We start from the raw sequence: 19610 nt of genomic DNA, 5'->3' as shown, positions 1-19610 counted from the left end.
CCTGGAGGCAGAGGTTGCAACGAGCCGAGATCACACCACTGCACTCCAGCCTGGCAACAGAGCAAGACTCCGTCTCAAAAAATAATGACAATAAAAAATAAAAAATAATTTTAAAAAATAAATAAAAAACATATTAGGGGAAGGCTAGCTGGGGAATGGTATGGGCAGTGAATGAAAGCAAGTGCTGGGGGGAGCAGGCAGCAAGGGGCCCCTAGGCAGAGAGGCCCTGGGCCTGGGCCTAGAGGAGGGTGGATAAGATGGAGGCCAGGGACATCTCAATGGGACACCAACAAGAAGCGGGCAGGATGGGGAGGCGGGAGGGGAGACACCTAGAACTTGTCCGTCAGGGGCTGCGCAGGGTGCGGTTTTTGGGAAGGGAGGGGAGGAGAGTGTAGAGGCTGAGCAGGGGGCAAGCTGAGCCCTGGTGGCAGGCAGCCTGCAGAAAGCCTGGGTCGGGACAGAAGTTTGGGACTGGGGTCAGACCTGAAACCCTGGAGACCTCACCCCTACCTGTGAGACTGAGGAACTCCCCAGGCCAGCAGACGGCAGGCAGTGGAGCCAGAGCGTCAGAGAGCTCATAGGACAGTCAGAGAGGGTGGTGCCGGGCCACCACTGGGGAAGTCATTCTTGGCAGGCTTGAATGCTCGCAGGGGATTTAAGCTTGCTCCAAGAGGCAATAGGGAGCCAACGTAAGATCTTGAGCAGGGGAACATCATGAAGAAATCTGTATTGGGGAGACTGGCTCTGAGGGCAGAGGGCCCTTCATGGCAGCAGACACTGGTTTCTTGTCAAATACTGGGTGCCATTTCCTGGCCTCCGCCACAATTGAGAGGCCAGATGAAGCCATACACAGTGTGGCCTTTGACTGGGGAAGAAGCAGTCCCCGAGGACCCTGCCCCTGCTCAGCTCAGCTGGACAGGGACTTGGTTCCAGCTGGGGAGCTGGGCGGGCAGTGAGGGGAGGCCCTGCGTAACCACTGACTGGCTTCGCTTTCACACACAGGGGCCTCCCGGGCCACAGGGGCCCCCAGGGCCACCAGGGATCCCTGGAGCCAAGGTCAGTGCAGATGCAGCTATGTGGTCCCCCAAGCATTTGTCTCCAGGGCCCACCTCCCTGCTCCTGTCTGCTCTGTGACCCTCTTCCACTTCCCTCCTGGTGTCCTGTCCTAGCTTCTAAGGGCTTAGAGAAAGAGGCTGGGCTCCCAGGCTGAGTGCCTTCTTCCTGCACCCTTTCTACTCTGGGAAATTTCCCTGGGAAGCCTCATTCATACCTTTAAACTGAAAAATCATGCAGCTGTAAAAAGGAACGAAATCATGTCCTTTACAGCCACATGGATGCAGCTGGAGGCCATTATCCTAAGTGAATTAATACAGAAAATAAAAACGGCTGGATACAGTGGCTCACGCCTGTAATCCCAGCACTCTGGGAGGTCAAGGTGGTGGATCACCTGAGGTCAGGAGTTTGAGACCAACCTGACCAACATGGTAAAACTCCATCGCTACTAAAAATACAAAAAATTAGCCGGGCATGGCAGTGGACACCTGTAATCCTAGCTATTCAGGAGGCTGAGGCAACAGAATTGCTTGAACCTGGGAGGTGGAGGTTGCAATAAGCCAAGATTCTACCAATGCACTCCAGCCTGGGCAACAAAAGTGAAACTCCATCTCAAAAAAAAAGAAAAAAGAAAAGAAAAATACTGCATTTTCTCACTGAAAAATGGAAGCTAAACGTTGGGTACACACGGACACAAAGATGGGAGTAATAAACACTGGGGATTCCGAAAGGGCGGATGGGGGAAGGCGAGGGTTGAAAAACTACCTAACAGGTGCCGTGTTCACCACTCGGGTGACAGGATCATTAGAAGCGAAAAACCTCAGCATCATGCACTATACCCATGTGCCAGCCCTGCCCGTGTACCCCCCGATTCTAAAACCTTTTTAAAAGCTATAAATTTTTCTATAAGCACTGCTTTAGCTGCCTCCTACAAACTTTGATATGTTGAATTTTATTTTTATTCAGTTCAACATAATTTCTAATCTCTCTTTTGATCTATTCATGGATTGTTTAGAAATGTTATTTAATTTTACAATACTTGGGAATTTTTCCAGATGTCTTGCTTTTTTCATATTTAAAGTATCCAACTGACCAGATATCTTATTAATTTCTTATTTAATTGTCTTGCAGTTAGAGACCTTTTTTTTGTTTTTGAGACGGAGTCTTGCTCTTTTGCCCAGGCTGGAGTGCAATGGTGCCTTCTCAGCTCACTGCAACCTCCATCTCCCGGGTTTAAACAATTCTTCTGCCTCAGCCTCCCAAGTATCTGGGATTACAGGCTTGTGCCAACATGCCCAGCTAATTTTTGTATTTTTAGTAGAGAGGGGGTTTCACCATGTTGGCCAGGCTGGTCTCAAACTCCTGACCTTAGGTGATCCACCTGCCTCGGCCTCCCAAAGTGCTGGGATTACAGGCATGAGCCACCGTGCCTGGCCAGAACATATTCTTTTTAATACAACATTGATCTTTTTACTGTATTAAAACATGTTTTAGAGTCAAACTACAAGTGTTTTGTCTTGTTGAATGTTTCACATGCACACAAATTAAATGTATATTTAGCTGCTATTGGGTGTAGTGTTTTCTAAATATCCACTAGCTAAAAGTAAAGGACTCAAAGCCCGCCCTTGTGACAGCACACCAGTCTGGCAGACGGACCGCTATGCACATCCTGCGGCCTGTACCCATTAGTCTGCATCCTGCCCATTTGTCTCAAAGGAGCCAACAGCTTTGAAGTCAGGCAGATCTGGTCCTGGCATCCTTGTTCCTGGGCTCTGTGGCCTGAAGCAAGTCACTTACCCTTCGAGCCTTGGCTCCTGAATCTGTGACATACCAACTTATAGGTGACAGCCATGGGTTACATCTGCCCATGATGGGCTAAGGAGAGAGGAGGTGGTGGGTACTGCCACAGTGCTCAGACCCCCCGGGTGCCTTCTGGGAGGTCCAACTGCAAAGACCCACCCTGGGCTGGGTGTACAGTGTGTCCTGGCCCTCTGGCTGCTGACAGCTCTCTGGGGAAGGAAGCCATAACCCCTCTTGCCATCTGTTCCCTTCCAGGGTGAGCTTGGATTGCCCGGTGCCCCAGGAATCGATGGAGAGAAGGTCTCTGGGCCTTTCATTTCCTTGGTGATGCCAGCGCCTGGTATTGGGGTGTGTGTGTGTGTGAATGTATACGCAAGCGCGCATGCATGTGTGCACAGAGTTAGAGAAAGACCATGTGTGAGAGAGGCAAAAATCATGGATTCTCGCACCAGGCTGCCTGTGTGCAAACCCTGGTCTGCCCTCAGGCCCTGGGCAAGTTGCCCACTCTCAGGCAGGGCTGAGTAACCCTGTGTATGGAGAACACTCAGTGCAGTGCTTGGCATATAGTGGAAAGCCACAGAGGCTAAGAGCATCACTGCCACCATAGCTAGTAGTGAAGTGAGAGAGAGAGAGAGAGGAGAGACAGAGTGTGTGTGCGTGTGTGTGATATCCTATACAGACATGAGCATATTCATAGGGTCACTTGCTATATTCAAGGGCAAGTCTTTCCCACTGGGCCCGTAGTGTGTGTCTCATCCTGGACGTTATGTAATTGGTTGAGTGGAGGGATTTGGTGGCTGGATGAGTTTGTGGGGGTGGGGGGGTCCCACCACTAGCTTCTAAGAAGTGAGCACAGAGCTGGCCCCATGAGCACGCCCAGAGGGGCAGCTCCAGGCTCACATGCTCCACGCATCCGCCCCTGGCCCCTGCCCTGAGGTGTCCACACCCAGATGCAATGAGGCAGGAGTGGCATTGCCCCCCAGCCCCGCCCACTGCATTCAGCTGAGGCTCTCAGCCACCGTGGCTGGAGGTGGGGACCCACAAAGAGGAAGTGGGGGCCTACCATGGACTAAGCTCTGGGGACCTGCTAGGGTGGGGAAAGAGAGAGGACCTGCTGAGCCCCATGAATCCTTGTTTTTGTGGCTTTCAGGGTCCCAAAGGACAGAAAGGAGACCCAGGAGAGCCAGGGCCAACCGGCCTCAAAGGGGAGGCAGGCGAGATGGGCTTGTCTGGCCTCCCGGTACGTGACTGGGCTGGGCCACACATTATGCCTCCTGTGTGGGAGCCCCGAGGTGACTGCGTGGCCCCTGTGCTGTGGGGGGGCCAGGGGCCTCCAACCGCCCTTGCAGTCTCAGTGCCCAGCCTGCCGGGGACACTCTAGGCTCCAGGCCAGCGCTGCCCTCCTCTCTCCAGGTATCCACTTCCTTGTCTGGAAGAGGCTTTCCACTGGCTCAGATGGCAGGTAGAATCGGGAGGTGTGGCCGTGGAAGCGCATTGACCGGATGGTTATACCACTGTTCTCTGACCTAAGCTGCCCAAATTTGCATTCAGCTCTGTCCTAGCTGACTTCGGAACCCTGGGCGAGCAACTTTACCTCCTGGGGTCCTGGTTTCCTCACCTCCAAAGTGGGGGTGATCTTTCCCCTCCCTCAAAGGCATGCGTGGCTGGGCTGACAGTGGGGGCTGGGCTGACAGGGGGGCTGGGCTGACAGACAGTGGGGGCTGGGCTGACAGTGGGGGCTGGGCTGTCAGACAGTGGGGGCTGGGCTGACAGTGGTGGCTGGGCTGACAGTGGGGGCTGGGCTGACAGTGGGGGCTGGGCTGTCAGACAGTGGGGGCTGGGCTGACAGTGGTGGCTGGGCTGATGACAGTGGTGGCTGGGCTGACAGTGGGGATTGGGCTGACAGTGGCGGCTGGGCTGACAGTGGTGGCTGGACTGACAGATAGTGGTGGCTGGGCTGACAGTGGGGGCTGGGCTGACAGTGGTGGCTGGGCTGATGACAGTGGTGGCTGGGCTGACAGTGGTGGCTGGGCTGACAGTGGGGTCAGGGCTGACAATGGGGGCTAGGCTGACAGTGGTGGCTGGGCTGACAGACAGTGGTGGCTGGGCTGACAGTGGGGGCTGGGCTGACAGTGGGGTCTGGGCTGACAGAAAGTGGTGGCTGGGCTGACAGACAGTGGGGGCTGGGCTGACAGTGGGGGCTGGGCTGACAGTGGGGGCTGGGCTGACAGACAGTGGGGGCTGGGTGACAGTGGGGGCTGGGCTGACAGTGGCGGCTGGGCTGACAGTGGGGGCTGGCTGACAGTGGCGGCTGGGCTGACAGTGGGGGCTGGGTGACAGTGGGGGCTAGGCTGACAGTGGGGGCTGGGCTGATGACAGTGGTGGCTGGGCTGACAGTGGGGGCTGGGCTGACAGTGGTGGCTGGGCTGATGACAGTGGGGGCTGGGCTGACAGTGGTGGCTGGGCTGTCAGATAGTGGTGGCTGGGCTGACAGTGGCAGCTGGGCTGACAGTGGTGGCTGGGCTGACAGACAGTGGTGGCTGGGCTGACAGTGGGGTCTGGGCTGACAGAAAGTGGTGGCTGGGCTGACAGTGGTCGCTGGGCTGACAGTGGGGTCAGGGCTGACAGTGGGGGCTGGGCTGACAGTGGGGGCTGGATGACAGTGGTGGTTGGGCTGACAGTGGCGGCTGGGCTGACAGTGGGGGCTGGGCTGACAGTGGGGGCTGGGTGACAGTGGGGGCTGGGTGACAGTGGGGGCTGGGCTGACAGTGGGGGCTGGGCTGACAGTGGGGGCTCGGCTGACAGTGGGGGCTCGGCTGACAGTGGGGGCTCGGCTGACAGTGGGGGCTGGGCTGACAGTGGGGGCTCGGCTGACAGTGGGGGCTGGGCTGACAGTGGGGGCTCGGCTGACAGTGGGGGCTGGGCTGACAGTGGGGGCTGGGCTGACAGTGGTGGCTGGGCTGACAGTGGTGGCTCGGCTGACAGTGGGGGCTCGGCTGACAGTGGGGGCTGGGCTGACAGTGGAGACTGGGTGACAGTGGGGGCTGGGTGACAGTGGGGGCTGGCTGACAGTGGCGGCTAGGCTGACAGTGGGGGCTGGGTGACAGTGGGGGCTGGGTGACAGTGGGGGCTGGGTGACAGTGGGGGCTGGGTGACAGTGGGGGCTGGCACACAGCGATACCCACTGTTGTTGTCCTCATCATTATTGTTGCTTTTGTGGCCCGATTGGAAGAGCCGCCAGGTGTAACACCGCCACTGGGACACATTCACTGTCCATCCCTGATGATCACTGGGCTAGAGGGGGTGCTGGGGTTTGACCCGGGGTCTTTGCTTCAGAGCCCCTGGCTGCTCCCTGCACCCCAGGAAAACAATCCGCGCGGCTGCTCACGTGCTCTCTAAAGCCCACGCTGCTCACCGTCCAGGGCGTGGTACACGGATCTAAGGAAGACTTTTTTCAGTTGCAACAGCTAACTTATGACTACTGCCAGAAGCCACATGGGGGCAGGAAGGGAGGTCACTAAGCACCATGGGTGGTGACACAGGTGCTGGACACAAAGGACTCACAGGCCATGCCATTCTGCAGGGTGCTGACGGCCTCAAGGGGGAGAAAGGGGAGTCAGCGTCTGACAGCCTACAGGAGAGCCTGGTAAGGGTGTGCAGGGGGCAGGGCTTCCCCCAGCACCAGTCCAGGCTGGGTGGGGACCCTGAGCCTTGGGACAAAAAGGCCACCTGGCCTGAGCAAACCCAGGGCAGTAGGGGAGGAAGAGTAAGGGGAGCGAGGGTCCTCTGAGAACCCACAGGCCAACTCCCATCCACCCACCAGGCTGTGCCCTCTGGGGGCAGGAAGGAGACTCTCACTCCAGCAGTGTGCAGTGAGCTTGGGTGTGGGCAGGTGAGGGTGACAGGCGGTGGGTGACTAACCTGTCTCTCACCCTCCCTAGGCTCAGCTCATAGTGGAGCCGGGGCCGCCTGGCCCCCCTGGCCCCCCTGGCCCCCCAGGCCCCATGGTAAGGACGGTTTGTTTTGGTTTGGTTTGAAGCAGCCAGGAAACCAAGAGGTGGGGTGGGGGCTAGGTCCCGGAGCCATGACCCAGGAGAGAGCAGGCTTCTTCATTCAGGGAGGGGCACATGGGCAGAGGGCAGAGCCCAGGATGGGGCCCCAGGGGCCAGCAAGTGGCCACTGCAAGAGGGTCTGGAGCCAGCCTTCTCATCTGCTTCTTCTTCCTGCAGGGCCTCCAGGGAATCCAGGGTCCCAAGGTGAGTAGACGCAGATTTCCCTACTGGCCTCAGACTCACCGCCCAGGCGGTTTCCAAGAACCTCACCAAAGCGAAGGGCCTGACCTCCGCCCTGGCCCATCCCTGAGTCTTCCCAGCACCTGAACATCCCAAGTCCCCAGGGCATAACCTCCCTGATGTCGTCAGGGCCAATGCCCCCTCTCCACACCTGGGGCTCTCTCCTCCACTTTCTCCCTCTGCCTGGGACCCCAGTCTGTCCCTCTTTCCTTCTCGGGTCTACCACCCACTGTTTCTACTGCTTGTCCCCTTCGCCTTTCTCTGTGCCTCCCAGTTCCTTGCACTGTCCTCGCCTCTCCCCATCCCAGCCTGCCCCACACACATCTGTCTCTCAGCTGCCACAGCCTGAGCATGAAGTCTTGGGCTTGTCATATATTACATAATGGCGTGTTCCCTTCTCTTCCATTAAATCTTCGAGTGTGGCCTGCCCACGTGCCCTGCCCCGGGGAGGCAGACACAGAAGGGGGGTCATCTGTCCTCACTCCTTGTCACACCACCCCCCATCCCCGGGGTGAGCACATCTCTGCTTCCCCAGCTCAGAGGCCAGATGTGGGATTCAGAGTCATGGAATCCCAGGCCTGAGCATGCGGCCCCACCAGATACACTGCTTCTGGTTCTGTTTTCTCTTAAGGCCTCCTCAGTTCATGTTTCAAAGAGGTGGCTGCTGTCAGGGACAGGGTCCAAGGCTTGCCGCAGAGACCTGATGGGGACCCAGCTCTGCTGCCTTCCGCTGTGTGGCTGGGCCCAGCCGGGCCCATCTCTGCACCTGCTTTCCTCATCTGTGGAATGGGTGTGACCATAATCACCTTCCATGCATGGCCAGAGCTCTTCCTGATAACCCTCACCGGGGAGTAAGCCAGGGTCAGGCCTGGCGGAGCCTGGATTTGTTCCTCTGCCCACACCCCAGCTCCCATGCAGTCTCCAAGCTTGCCTGTCCTACTGTCTGACCCCTTCCCCCTGACTGATTTCCCTCCTTTGCCTCCAGGGCTTGGATGGAGCAAAGGGAGAGAAGGGCGCGTCGGGTGAGAGAGGCCCCAGCGGCCTGCCTGTGAGTGTCACGAACCTTGTTTGTCCCAAAGGTGTTAATTCCTGTAAGCAGCATGCCTCTTGACTCATTCCTTTTCTATCCAGGGGCCAGTTGGCCCACCAGGCCTTATTGGGCTGCCAGGAACCAAAGGAGAGAAGGTAACTGCCTTATTCAGAACTCCCTCTCCAACTATGGCCACATGTTCATGGTGTCGCTCGGCCCTGGGTGCCCAAACCTGTACCTCACTGGGTCCCTGCACTTCACAGGGCCAGAGTTTACACTCTGTGGATGCCACGTCTATCCTGGCCTCTATCTATGCCTGCACGGTTGGTGGGTCTCCTTGCCCCCCTCTCTGTGGCCAGACCTGGCATCCACAGGGCTGGACTTTCCAGCAGCTGTGCTCCCAGCACCCCTTCCTAACCCCTCTCACCCACTCTGTGTCTCTTCTCAGGGCAGACCCGGGGAGCCAGGACTAGATGTAAGTGACTCATCATTTGCTTTGAGTAATTGGGTCCCTCTTGTGTGTATCTTCTGCCCTCATGTAGTAACCTGATCTGGCTACTCAAGTGTGACCCCCCTTCCCCAGGGCTGGGACTGCAACTGGCTGGTTCCCCCTGTGTCCTCATTGGCAAATCCAGTGCACAGCCCAGAGTAGGTGTTTTTATGGATAGATGAATGGATTGTTGATGGATGGATAATGGATGGATACATTGGTAGATGGATGATGGATGGAGGATGATGGACAATGGAGGATGCATTGATGGATTGATAGATGCATAATGCATGCAGGATGGATGGATGGATAAATAGATGGATAGATGATGGATGAGTGGATGATAGATAAATGGATGATGGGTGGCTGGATGATAAATAGGTGATGGATATGTGGTTGGATGGATAATGGAAGAAAGACAGATGATGGATGGAGGATGTATCCATTCAATCCTCCATCCATGCATCCATCAATCAATCCATCCGTATCCATTATGGATGGATGTTTGGGTAGATAATGGATGGATAGATGTTGAATGATAAGTGGATGGATGGATGGATGATGCGTTGCAGCGAGGAAGTGAAGAGAGGAGTGAAGAGCCTGTTGCAATATCCTGGTGAGAGATAATAAGGCTTTAGCTAGAGCAGTAACTTGAGAAGAAGAGGAAGGGAAGTATTAGCCCAGGTTGATTATATCAAGTCTGTTCTGGTAGCATACATAGAAAACAGTTTAAACTGGCTTAAAATGACTCACAACTGAAAAGTCTGGCGGTTCAACACGTGGATCCAGGGCTCAACTGTGTCGACACAACTCAGCCTTTCACCCTCTTTTGTCTGCTTTCCCTGTGGAAATCAAGTTCCACGTGGTGGTGAGGTAAAGCCAGCAGCTCCAGACCAGCATCCTCCCAGGCCCAAACCAAGAAGAAAGAAAATTTACCTCTCTCCAGTGTTCTACAGGAAGTCTCATGGGCTCTCACTGGTCCCAGTTAGGTTAACGCTGAACCGTCACTTGACCACAGGAATGCAGTGCCCTGATGAGTCAGATCACGGACTGGGGTGGAATCAATGGGTTGTGAGAAGGGAGGTTGTTCTCGGGAAGAGCAGGTAGCTATTTTGAGGGACATAGGACAGATGCAGGGCTGCAAGGACTCTGGTGTCCACCCTAGACTTTAAAAAGAGAACATTACCTGGGAAAGCAGCTGTGGACAAGGGAAAGGAAGAGCTGTAGCCTGGTTTCTGACTGGGAGGGCTGGCTTCCATCGATGGGAAGGGAGAGGACAATGCTGAACCCACTGCGGGTTCTGGGGCCAGTTGGGGGTGGAGCTAAAGAGACGCCATGCCACCATGAATGTGGTCACAGCTGCATTCTAGGAGGCCTGGTGCTCAGGGTAGCGTCTCAAAACCATGCCCACCTGCTCTACCTGGCAACCCCCAAGCCCCTCCTCAACTCCACCAGGCTCAGCTGTAATGGGGACTGTGCTCAGAAGCTCCCTCTGACCCCCACCTGGAATAGAACAGCCCTTCCCCCCGAAACCCTACCTCACCATCTCACACCCCTGTCACTGAGCATTGATTGTCATCAGCACTCTGTTGCTTCCCCATTACACATGAACAAGAAAACATGTCCAATCCAATTCTCTTTTTTTATTTTTTAACTTTTGTTTGTTTCTTTGTTTTTTGAGATGGAGTCTTGCTCTGTCCCCTAGGCCAGAGGCAGTGGCGCAATCTCAGCTCACTGCAACCTCCACCTCTCAGGTTCAGACGATACTCCTGCCTCAGCCTCCTGAGTAGCTGGGATTATAGGTGCCAGCCACCATGCCTGGCTAATTTCTATACTTTTAGTAGAGCCAGGGTTTCACCATATTGGCCAGGCTGGTCTTGAACTCCTGACCTCGAGTGATCTGCCTTGGTCTCCCAAAGTGCTGGGATTACAGGTGTGAGCCACCATGCCCGGCCATAACAAATCCAATTCTCTGTCCCCAGTGTTCAGCCAGTCCAGCTCCTAATAGATGTTTAGCCACATTGGATGGATGGACGGACAGATAGATGGATGGACAGATGGGTGTACAGGAAGCTGAGACAAGAGCACAGGACAGAGGCCACCATTTCTCATTCCATCAAAGACAGTGACATAACTTCCATGGTTTCTGGGGCCTCTGTCCCCAGCCAAGCCTAGACCAGTGCCAGCCGCATCTGTGATGTGAGAGACCCCTTGCCAGCAGCTCTGCCTGACTGTTGGTGTCCAGGGACTACTTTGGAGCAAGCCCAGCTGGCATCCTAAATACATGCTCTTCCTACATCAGCCTTGTACCTGGCAGTGTATCACCTACAGCTGGGGCCGGGCCAGCGTGTGCCACGAACATGCACGGGGAGGTGGGTGGGAAGTGGGCATGTGGATGGGAGAGGAACGGAGATGAGCAGATAACAGAGGGGCAAACCTCCGGCCTCATTTTTGGATTTAGCCTCTAATCCTTTTGTCAGGGTTTCCCTGGACCTCGAGGAGAGAAAGGTGACCGGAGTGAACGTGGAGAGAAGGTAAGTACAGCTGGACGGAAGCTAGGGCAGGAGGAAACGGGGAAGGAGGCAGGTAGAATGGAAGCCTAGGGGAATCAGGCAGAGAGAAGCCGGCCAGGCAGGTGGACGGGAGGCAGGGGGAGGCTGGCCCCAGGTGCTCTCTCGGAGAGGTGTTGGAAGTGCCTGAGCCTGGCAGCTGTGGCCAATACCACCATTTTCCTTCCTGCACAGGGAGAGCGAGGAGTCCCCGGCCGGAAAGGAGTGAAGGGCCAGAAAGGCGAGCCAGGACCGCCAGGCTTGGACCAGCCGTGTCCTGTGGTAGGTGTTGGAGGAGGGCCCCACCCCAGGTCTCTTTGGCCTCCAGCCAGGGTCAGACCACCATCTTCCCTGTCCTCAGAGCTCAGCTGCAAGTCCCAGAGGCCCCACTGGTCACGTACCAGCCTTCCTCACTGTCAGGAACACTGCTGCTGACCGCCCCCAACCGTGGGCATGGCTCGGGGAACCCAGCCCCTCTGTAGAGATGGAGGCCTGGCCCCTCATTGCTCAGCCCCAAGACAGGCTTGGCTTGAGTCAAACCCACTTGGGGTGGAGGTCGACAGGGGCCAGACCGTGAGCCGAAGGGCTTTACCTGGAGTCATCAGTACCATCAGCAGTGCCCTGGGAGGGGGCTGGGCCCTGGAGAGGGAAGCAAAGTCAGCACGGGCACGCTGCTGGGGCGGGGCAGTGAGTGTCCAGCCCCATCGCCCTGGCCACCTGGGGCCACAGTCAGGGTCTGACTCCTGCTGGGCTGGAAGTCAAGCTGGGCTGAAACAGCTTCCCCAGCATAGAGGGTGGGACCACTCTGACCTCTCTGGCTGGCTGCCCCCCCACCTTCCTCCTTCCCAGAAGAGTCTCTCTGGGCAGGGGCAGCACCTCCCTCTTCCCCACATCCCCTCTGCCTGCCCCCATACCCTTTCTTTACCTCCTTCCCTGCCCTCTCAGTGGCCCTTGGTAGCCCACCAGCCCCGATACCCAGTGCGTGAAACAACTACAATTCAAAAGTCAACTCCTTTTATTTCTTTTTAAAGACAGACTCTTACTCTGTTGCCCAGGCTGGAGTACAGTGGTGCAATCATGGCTCACTGCAGCCTCGATCTCCCAGGCTCAAGTGATCCTCCTGCCTCAACCTCCCCAGTAGCCAAAACTACAGGAATGCACTACCACACCCTGCTAGTTTTTAGTTTTTGTAGAGATGGGGTCTTGCAATGTTGCCCAGGCTCGTCTTGAACTCCTGGGCTCAAGTGATTATCCCACCTTGGCCTCCCAAAGTGCTGGGATGACAGGTGTGAGCTACCATGGCCTGCCTAGTTTCCTTTTTGTAGAAAGCAGGGAGGGTTTACATGTCACACTCTTTCAGTGGAGCTCAGAAAAGATAGGAAAAACAAAACAGCTGGGTTTCCATACTAAAACTGGGCAGATATTCATACCTGGCTACTCCAGCCATGGGAATAGGGTGGGGGCCTTCCTTGGGGATGCAGGCCAGCCTCAACCTCCAGTGGCATCAGAGCTAGAGACCCCCTCCCAGACCTTGGCCTCTGTTCCTCAGTGTCCCCATCCTGCAGTGGGGGGTACCCCTCCCCCCAGACGGTTTTGAGAAGTCAGTGAGAAAAGGACTTACAGAGTGAAGTGGTCAGAGCACAGAAAGGGCAGGGACAGCAGGGGCAGGGTGACTCAGCCCCACAGCTCCAGACGGTGGCCCAGGACTCCCCTCCAAGTCAGTAAGCCCTTGTCTCCTTTGAAACAGGAGAATCCCACCTGCGGAGGCCGGAGAGGGGCGCCAGGCTGGCGGGGCCCTTTGAGGGGCAGTGGGCCATGCCCTGCGGTAGGCAGTCTGGCCTGCTGTGTGCTGTGTGCCGTGTGCTGTGTGGGCCTTCTGGGCAGCCGGGGCCCTGGGCTCTGCCCCGGCCTTCCTTGCTTCCGCCTTCCTTTCCATTCTGCCCTCCTCCCTACCTTCCCTTTGGTCCCTAGCCTGGTCCCCTGGTGTACTCATGGGAATGTTCCAGGGGATGCCCAGTGAAGCCTGTGCCAGCGCTTTGGAACAGAATGACATGTTTTGTGCCCTAGCGCCCCCAGGGGTGCCAAGCTGATGAGTCAGTCTTTGTTCCTCTCCAGTTTCCCCACCCTCCAGGCTGCCTGAGGAAACCCAGACCCTGCTTATGTCTGGCTGCTGAGTAGGCACCACAGGTGCCGCTAGACAGCCCCAGCCCCACGCTCAGCCCCAACCCCCAACAACCTGAGCCTGCCCTGTCCAGGGCCAATACAGGCTGGAGCAGGATGCCAACTCCTGGGCCGTCCTCAAAACCCTCCAGAAGACATTCCTGTCCAAGGTCGAAAGTTCACAGGCCCCAGGATGAGCAGCCAGAGTCACTGTCACATCAGGCAGGAAGCCACACAGCTCTCGGCAGGACCCAGGCCAGCCCTTGTGTGCCTGGTACAATGCCCATCCCTTCTGCTTCTGCCCACTGCACAGTGGTCTCCACAAAACACAGAGGGAACACACTCAGGACAAGCTCAGTGAGAGGCCATCATGTCTCCATGACCCCACTACCTGGCTGGACAGAGGGGGCATTGTGGCCCTGCCTCAGTGGGCCCCCAGCAGCCTCACATGGCAGCTCCCTGGCCTGCACCTCCCTACAGACCAGGGAGGGTATGTGGGGTATAGAGGAGCTCCCCAGGCCCCATCCCCATCACTGAAACTTTCTTCTTTTCTAGGGCCCCGACGGGCTGCCTGTGCCTGGCTGCTGGCATAAGGTACCTTGCAGGGAAGAGCCTCCAGGGCAGGCTCAGGGGAGGCGGGGGAGGCGGGGGAGGCAGGGGAGGGCGGGGGGATGGGGAGGACCTCGGAGCCTGGGTGCTGTCACTCAAACCTCTGGGTGTCTACAGCTCACCTAGCCAGGTTTCCCATCATAACCCTGGTTTTGACTCTCCCAGCTTTGCAGCTGAGGCGTGGGACTATAGTCCTGCGTGATGGTGTATAACCCACCCTGTTGGTCACATGGACTCAAATGACACTTGCCCAAGGCAGGGTAAAGCCATCAGTGCCTCCTGGGATATTGTCCAAACTGGCCAACTGAGAGGGAGTCGGGGAGGCGAGGGCAAAGAGAAGGGGTCCGCAGCCGTTCCTGAGGAAATAAGCAGGAAAGGGGATGCCGGAATAGGGTGGCCTGGATGGGGGCGGGCCTCTCAGCTCCTGATCACCTTCAGTCTCTTCCTCCTTTTCCAGTGACCCTCAGGCCCAGCTCACACCCGTACAGATCCATGTGGACATTTTTAATTTTTGTAAAAACAAAACAGTAATATATTGATCTTTTCTCATGGAATGCACTACCTGTGGCATTTTAACATTTGAGACTATGCCCACCCAGCCCCAGAGCCTTCAGCATGTGAAGCTGCAGGAAAGTGGACAGGCCAGACCACGGAGATGTGTAACCTGAGGGGCACCCTCGGGCCTGGGCTTTCCCAGGAAGGAGACTAAGGCAGAAGCACCTGGCTAGGGCGCGGCTGGAAAGATGCTAGGTTGGGCCTTCGCAGAGAGATTCTCAGCTGTGGTACTGCCCTGCAAGAACCTGCCCCCAAAACCCTGGATTCCCCAGGACGCACCCTATCCAAGAAGTCAAGTCCCAGGGCTGGAACAGCAGCTGCTGCTGCCGCTGCCGGCCTCACCAGCCTCCAAACTCGGCCACAACCAGCTGCCTCTACAGTTGGACAAGACTTGGCACCTGGACAAGACTCACCTGGAACTTGCAGCTGAACCCACAGAGCAGTGAGTGGAAATCCCCCGAGAAAGTCTAGCTGCCACCACATTTGGTAGGCCCCAGGAGGCCAGCCTGCCATGAGAATATATGTCCTCTGGCCAGGAGTAGTGGCCAAGCTCTGTGATAGCTGTGATGTGGACCCGCTCCAGGGAGCTAGCTGAGTGTCGGGAATGGAGGGGCCCAGGCGGGACTGACTGCTACTTCCTGTCTCTGTTTTCATATCACCCAGAGAGGGACAAGATGGGACATGGCCCAGCTCAAGGAGGCAGTCCTCCCACTCAGAGTCTGAGTCTCACTGATCCCAAGTCTCCTACCCAGAACTGTGGCCAAAAATGACTACGTGGGCTGTGCAGGCAAAGCAAACCTCAGGGCTGGTTCCCAGCTGGCCTGAGCAGGGGGCCTGCCACCAGACCCACCCACGCTCTGACAAGAGGCTTTTTCGCTTCCAGCAAGCGTTCCCAGCAACCAGCTCCATCCTGGCTGCTCGCCTTCCATTTCCATGTAGACGGAGATCACTGTGTGTAATAAACCACAAGTGCGTGTCTGGGTGAGCCTGTCCTTGCGGACTACCCCCGGGGCACCTCTGGCTGCGGTTTCATCCTGGCCACTGCTGGGTGGGGAAGGAAAAGGGGACTCTCCCTGAGTCAGAGCCATCCCAGAAACAGAGAAGGAAGTTCAGGGTCAGGACGAAGATGGGATTTGGAGTTCAGAAGACACAGATTCACAGCCTGGTCCTGCTACACACCAACTGAGTCCTCTGGCGAGTCTCTAACTGTCAAACTGAGCCCCTGTGTGCTCCTCTATTGCAGTCACCAGACTGCTGCATAACAAATCTCTCCAAAACTTGTTGCCTTAAAACAATGGTCATTTTGGCCAGACACAGTGGCTTGTGCTTGTAATCCCAGTACTTTGGGAAGGCAAGATGAGAGGATCACTTGAGCCCAGGAGTTTGAGACCAGGCTGGCAGCATAGGAAGACTCCATCTCTACCAAAACTAAAGAATTAAAAAACATTAGTAGGGCATGGTGATGCATCCCTGTGGTCCTAACTGCTGGGCAGGCTGAAGCAGGAGGACCACTTGAGCCCAGAAGTTCAAGATCAGCCTGAGCAACACAGAGAAATTCCTCTCTTAAAAAAAATAATAATTTCTATTTCTCTTGTATGGTCTAGGGTTACTGGGCTCAGTGTGGGTGCTTCTCACTCAAACTCTCCTGCATGGTGGTTGCTACTGGTCCTATAGCCAGGACTTCAAATGGCAAATACCTATTTGTGGCCTCTCCACTTGACCCAGGCTCCCTCCCACATGGTGGCTGGATTCCAAAAGTGACTGTCCCAGGTCAGCCAGGTGGTCAGCCAAGTCTCAGAAGTCATGTGATGTCACTTTCTGAAAGAGTGGAAGGAGGAGAGATAGACCCCACCTCTCCATGGGAAAGTGTCAACATCATATTTCAAGGAGAAAATGTGGAATCATAAATCTTGTTGCAGCCGTCTGAAAAAATGCAAACTCCCACCTCAACTGTGAAATGAGAGGGCACTATTTACCACTCGGATTGTGGTTCCCTGAGGATCCAGTGCACAGAGTATGCGAAGAATGTAGGGCGAGTCCCTTACCCAGAAGCACCCTCAATTCTGATTTTCCTCCCTCCTCCTGACTCCAAGACCGAGCAAGGGCCACAGTCCTGCAAAGTGTTCCCACTTCTCTCATCACAGCTGGTCCCTATTACAGCCCTAAGAGAGGGACCCTCTTACAGATGACAAAACCAAGCACATCCAGGGTGGCCTAGACAAGATGGGCCTGCAGTGATGGTGTCTCTGATGGTGGTGGTGCATTACACTGATGGTGTCTGAGTCTCCAAGGACTGAGGTCTAAGGAGGGCCACAGTATGGATGGTCTCCCTCAGACCTCTGTGACATGGCCTCCTTGCTAAGCAGAAGAGGCTCAGCCATGCACTGGCTAAGGAGGAGGGATATGTCCAGTCCCCTTCTCTGTTTCCCTAGGAAACTGGCAGTAAGTGGCAGGCCACATCACTCAGCCAGTTGTCTGGGTCAACAGGGAAGCCAGTAGTAGGAAACGCCACTGTGGTGTTTCTCTTCTGTGATGACTGATGGAAGTCACTGGGTGTCCACACCTCCTCTGGAGTTCCAGCATAACCTCACAATCTGCTGCACGCTACACTTCACAGTTCCCTCCTCCCTCCATCCAGGAACCCCACTTGATCCCCTCACCAGCCCTGCAAAGCCCAGGGCTTGTGTGATAGGTGTCACTATTTCCATTTTACATAGGGGAAAACTGAGGCTCAGAGAGGGTAGTCACCTGCCCAGGGATGCAGAGCCAGGACATAGTGGCAGGCTTGGGACAGCATCTAGGCTCTTGGGTCGTCTTCTACTTTGTCTTTCCAAAACTTGTCTGGCAAAGCATGGAATCTGATAGGCAGTTCCATGATGCTGGGTGGTTGGCAGGTAGATCCTCCTGGGGGTAGAAGCCATGTGTTCCCCGCTCTTCCCCAGTTTTCTGAGGGGGTCTCTCCTGCTTCTTTGGGCAGGACGGGGCGTTATCGGCCCACTGCTGCCCCCTTGCGGTGTCATACCTTGTATCCTAATGGCTGCAAACTTGTCAACTGCAAGCTTCAAAATTTAGAGTCTGCTGAGTCCTCAAAGCACCCAGGGTTGAGCACAGAGACAGCAGAGGAGTCAATGATTTGTTCGAGGTTCCAGCTGAGACACTGGGGAGCATCCTGCTTCAGAGCTGAGTCTCAAGGACTGGGGGGCCTCAGGTCTCCTGCCAAGAAAGACAGTGCAGCCACAAAATACCCCTTTCTGGAAAAGAGAGAAGTATATTTACTGATCCCTGCTGCGAGCCATGACAGCTAAACTAGCCACAAGGATAACTATCCCTTTTTATAGATGAATCTGAAGTGGACTCACCCAGGTCTCTTTCCTCCTGGTCCCTAGGAGACCACTAAAAATACAGGGGATGCTCTTGGTTATCACAATGATTTGGGGACACCCTGGCATTCAGAGGGTAGGCCCAGGGATAGTGAACACCTAAAATGCATATGCCAGTCCTACCCAATGACAAATCATCTCAACAAGAATCCCAGTGCTATCCCTGTTCAGAAACACCATGCCCTGGGTTCAAATCCTGGCTCAGCCACTTCCATCTCCTACCATCTTGGTCTCCAAAGGTGCCTCGAAGGCCAGGCATGAGATAAAAGACAGAGGAGTGCTTAGCACAGGACTAGAGACAAGAAGTGGACTTTTCTGAGCAGGAAGAAGGTGAGGCTTCCTGGTGTTGTCCCTGGCCATGCTATAAGATACTCCTGGCCCAGGAAATGACTCAGCCTGGTCTGACCTCAACTATATTACCTTTTTTTTTTGCGACAGAATCCCACTCTGTCGCTCAGACTGGAGTGCAGTGGCGCGATCTCGGCTCATTGCAATCTCTGACTCCCATGTTCAAGTGATTCTCTTTCCTCAGCCTCCAGAGCAGCTGGAATTACAGGCGCCTGCCACCACGCCTGGCTAATTTTTTTATAGTTTTAGTAGAGACGGGGTTTCACCATGTTGGCCAAGCTGGTCTCGAACTCCTGATCTCAGGTGGTCCGCCCACCTTGGTCTCTCAAAGTGCTGGGATTACAGGCATAAGCCACTGCACCCAGCCTATATCACCTCTTGACCAAGGAGCAGGTGAAATGTTAGCTGGGCCCAGCTACAGCCTTCTCACCCTCTGCCTCAAAGCAGGAAAAGCCCCTGAGCCAATCTGACTCCTCTGAGCTGCCATGGGGCCACAGTTGTGGCTGGAGTTTGAGCTGCAAGACAGGGCTGAAAAGTGGGCCTCAAATAGGACACACACACACAAACACACACACACACACAAAGCCGGAACTGCAGGGCATGGAAGTATCATAGGTCTCTCTACTAGTGAGGAGACACCAATCCACTAAGAAAATGGTGACCACGATCCCACTCTCTCACACACACAGGGTCTGTGAGGACTTGATCCTTAGAAACGAAGTATAGGGTGGGCATGGTGGCATGCACCTGTAGTAGCAGGTACTTGGGAGGCTGAGATGGGAGGATCACATGAGCCCAGGGAGGTAGAGGCTGCAATGAGCTATGATCATGCCACTGCACTCCAGCCTGAGCAACAGAATGAGACCCTGTCTTAAAAAAGAAAAAAAAGACATACAGGCCACAAGCAGTTAACCTTTCAGTTAATTTGGGAATAATTTTTTTCCAAAAATCATGTAAAATATTAAATTCAGCTTTACAGTTAAAAATAAGAAACTCCATTCTGTTAGGGAACATAAAAAAGTCCTGTTGCATGGATGGTGGTGATGGTTGCACAACTATGTGAATGTACTTTTGCCACTGAATTGTATTCTTAAAAATGGTTAAAATGGTAAACTTTGTTACGTATATTTTACCACAATTAAAAAAAAAAAACAACTCCAAATGTTCTTTAATAAATGCCTTAAGCATCTTACAACTGTACTGGGAACAGAAGAAATCAGAAATGAGGGAGTGAAGCAGATGCCTGGGAATCATGAAGAGGTGGACAGAAAAGGACTTCCCCTGCCCCAGCCCGCAACGGCTGCAGTCCCAGGCCCGTGTTCTAGGGCTCTTCAAGGCAGAAAG

The 19610-nt window shown here is 55.2% G+C and overlaps 1 protein-coding gene across 1 annotated transcript in view; it reads left to right on the top strand.

Annotated features, from left to right (window-relative positions):
- The window catches only part of COL23A1 (collagen type XXIII alpha 1 chain), a 334850-nt gene extending 315428 nt beyond the window's left edge, over positions 1-19422 (top strand). The window contains exons 18-30 of the mRNA XM_064376526.1: positions 1003-1056; positions 3109-3153; positions 4004-4093; positions 6437-6499; positions 6795-6860; positions 7083-7109; positions 8131-8193; positions 8277-8330; positions 8624-8650; positions 11146-11199; positions 11410-11496; positions 13930-13968; positions 14422-19422. Coding sequence (XP_064232596.1) covers positions 1003-1056; positions 3109-3153; positions 4004-4093; positions 6437-6499; positions 6795-6860; positions 7083-7109; positions 8131-8193; positions 8277-8330; positions 8624-8650; positions 11146-11199; positions 11410-11496; positions 13930-13968; positions 14422-14514 — 762 coding nt within the window. The 3' untranslated portion in view covers positions 14515-19422. The remainder of the gene's footprint in view (positions 1-1002; positions 1057-3108; positions 3154-4003; positions 4094-6436; positions 6500-6794; positions 6861-7082; positions 7110-8130; positions 8194-8276; positions 8331-8623; positions 8651-11145; positions 11200-11409; positions 11497-13929; positions 13969-14421) is intronic.
- The last annotated feature ends 188 nt before the right edge of the window (positions 19423-19610 follow it).

This window comes from Aotus nancymaae, unplaced genomic scaffold (genome assembly GCF_030222135.1).
Source record: "Aotus nancymaae isolate 86718 unplaced genomic scaffold, 86718_ANA_hifiasm-v0.15.2.pri h1tg000015l_1, whole genome shotgun sequence".
Lineage (NCBI taxonomy): Eukaryota > Metazoa > Chordata > Mammalia > Primates > Aotidae > Aotus > Aotus nancymaae.
The sequence above is the reverse complement of the archived record's forward strand: the minus strand, read 5'-3'. Positions and strand labels throughout refer to the sequence as shown.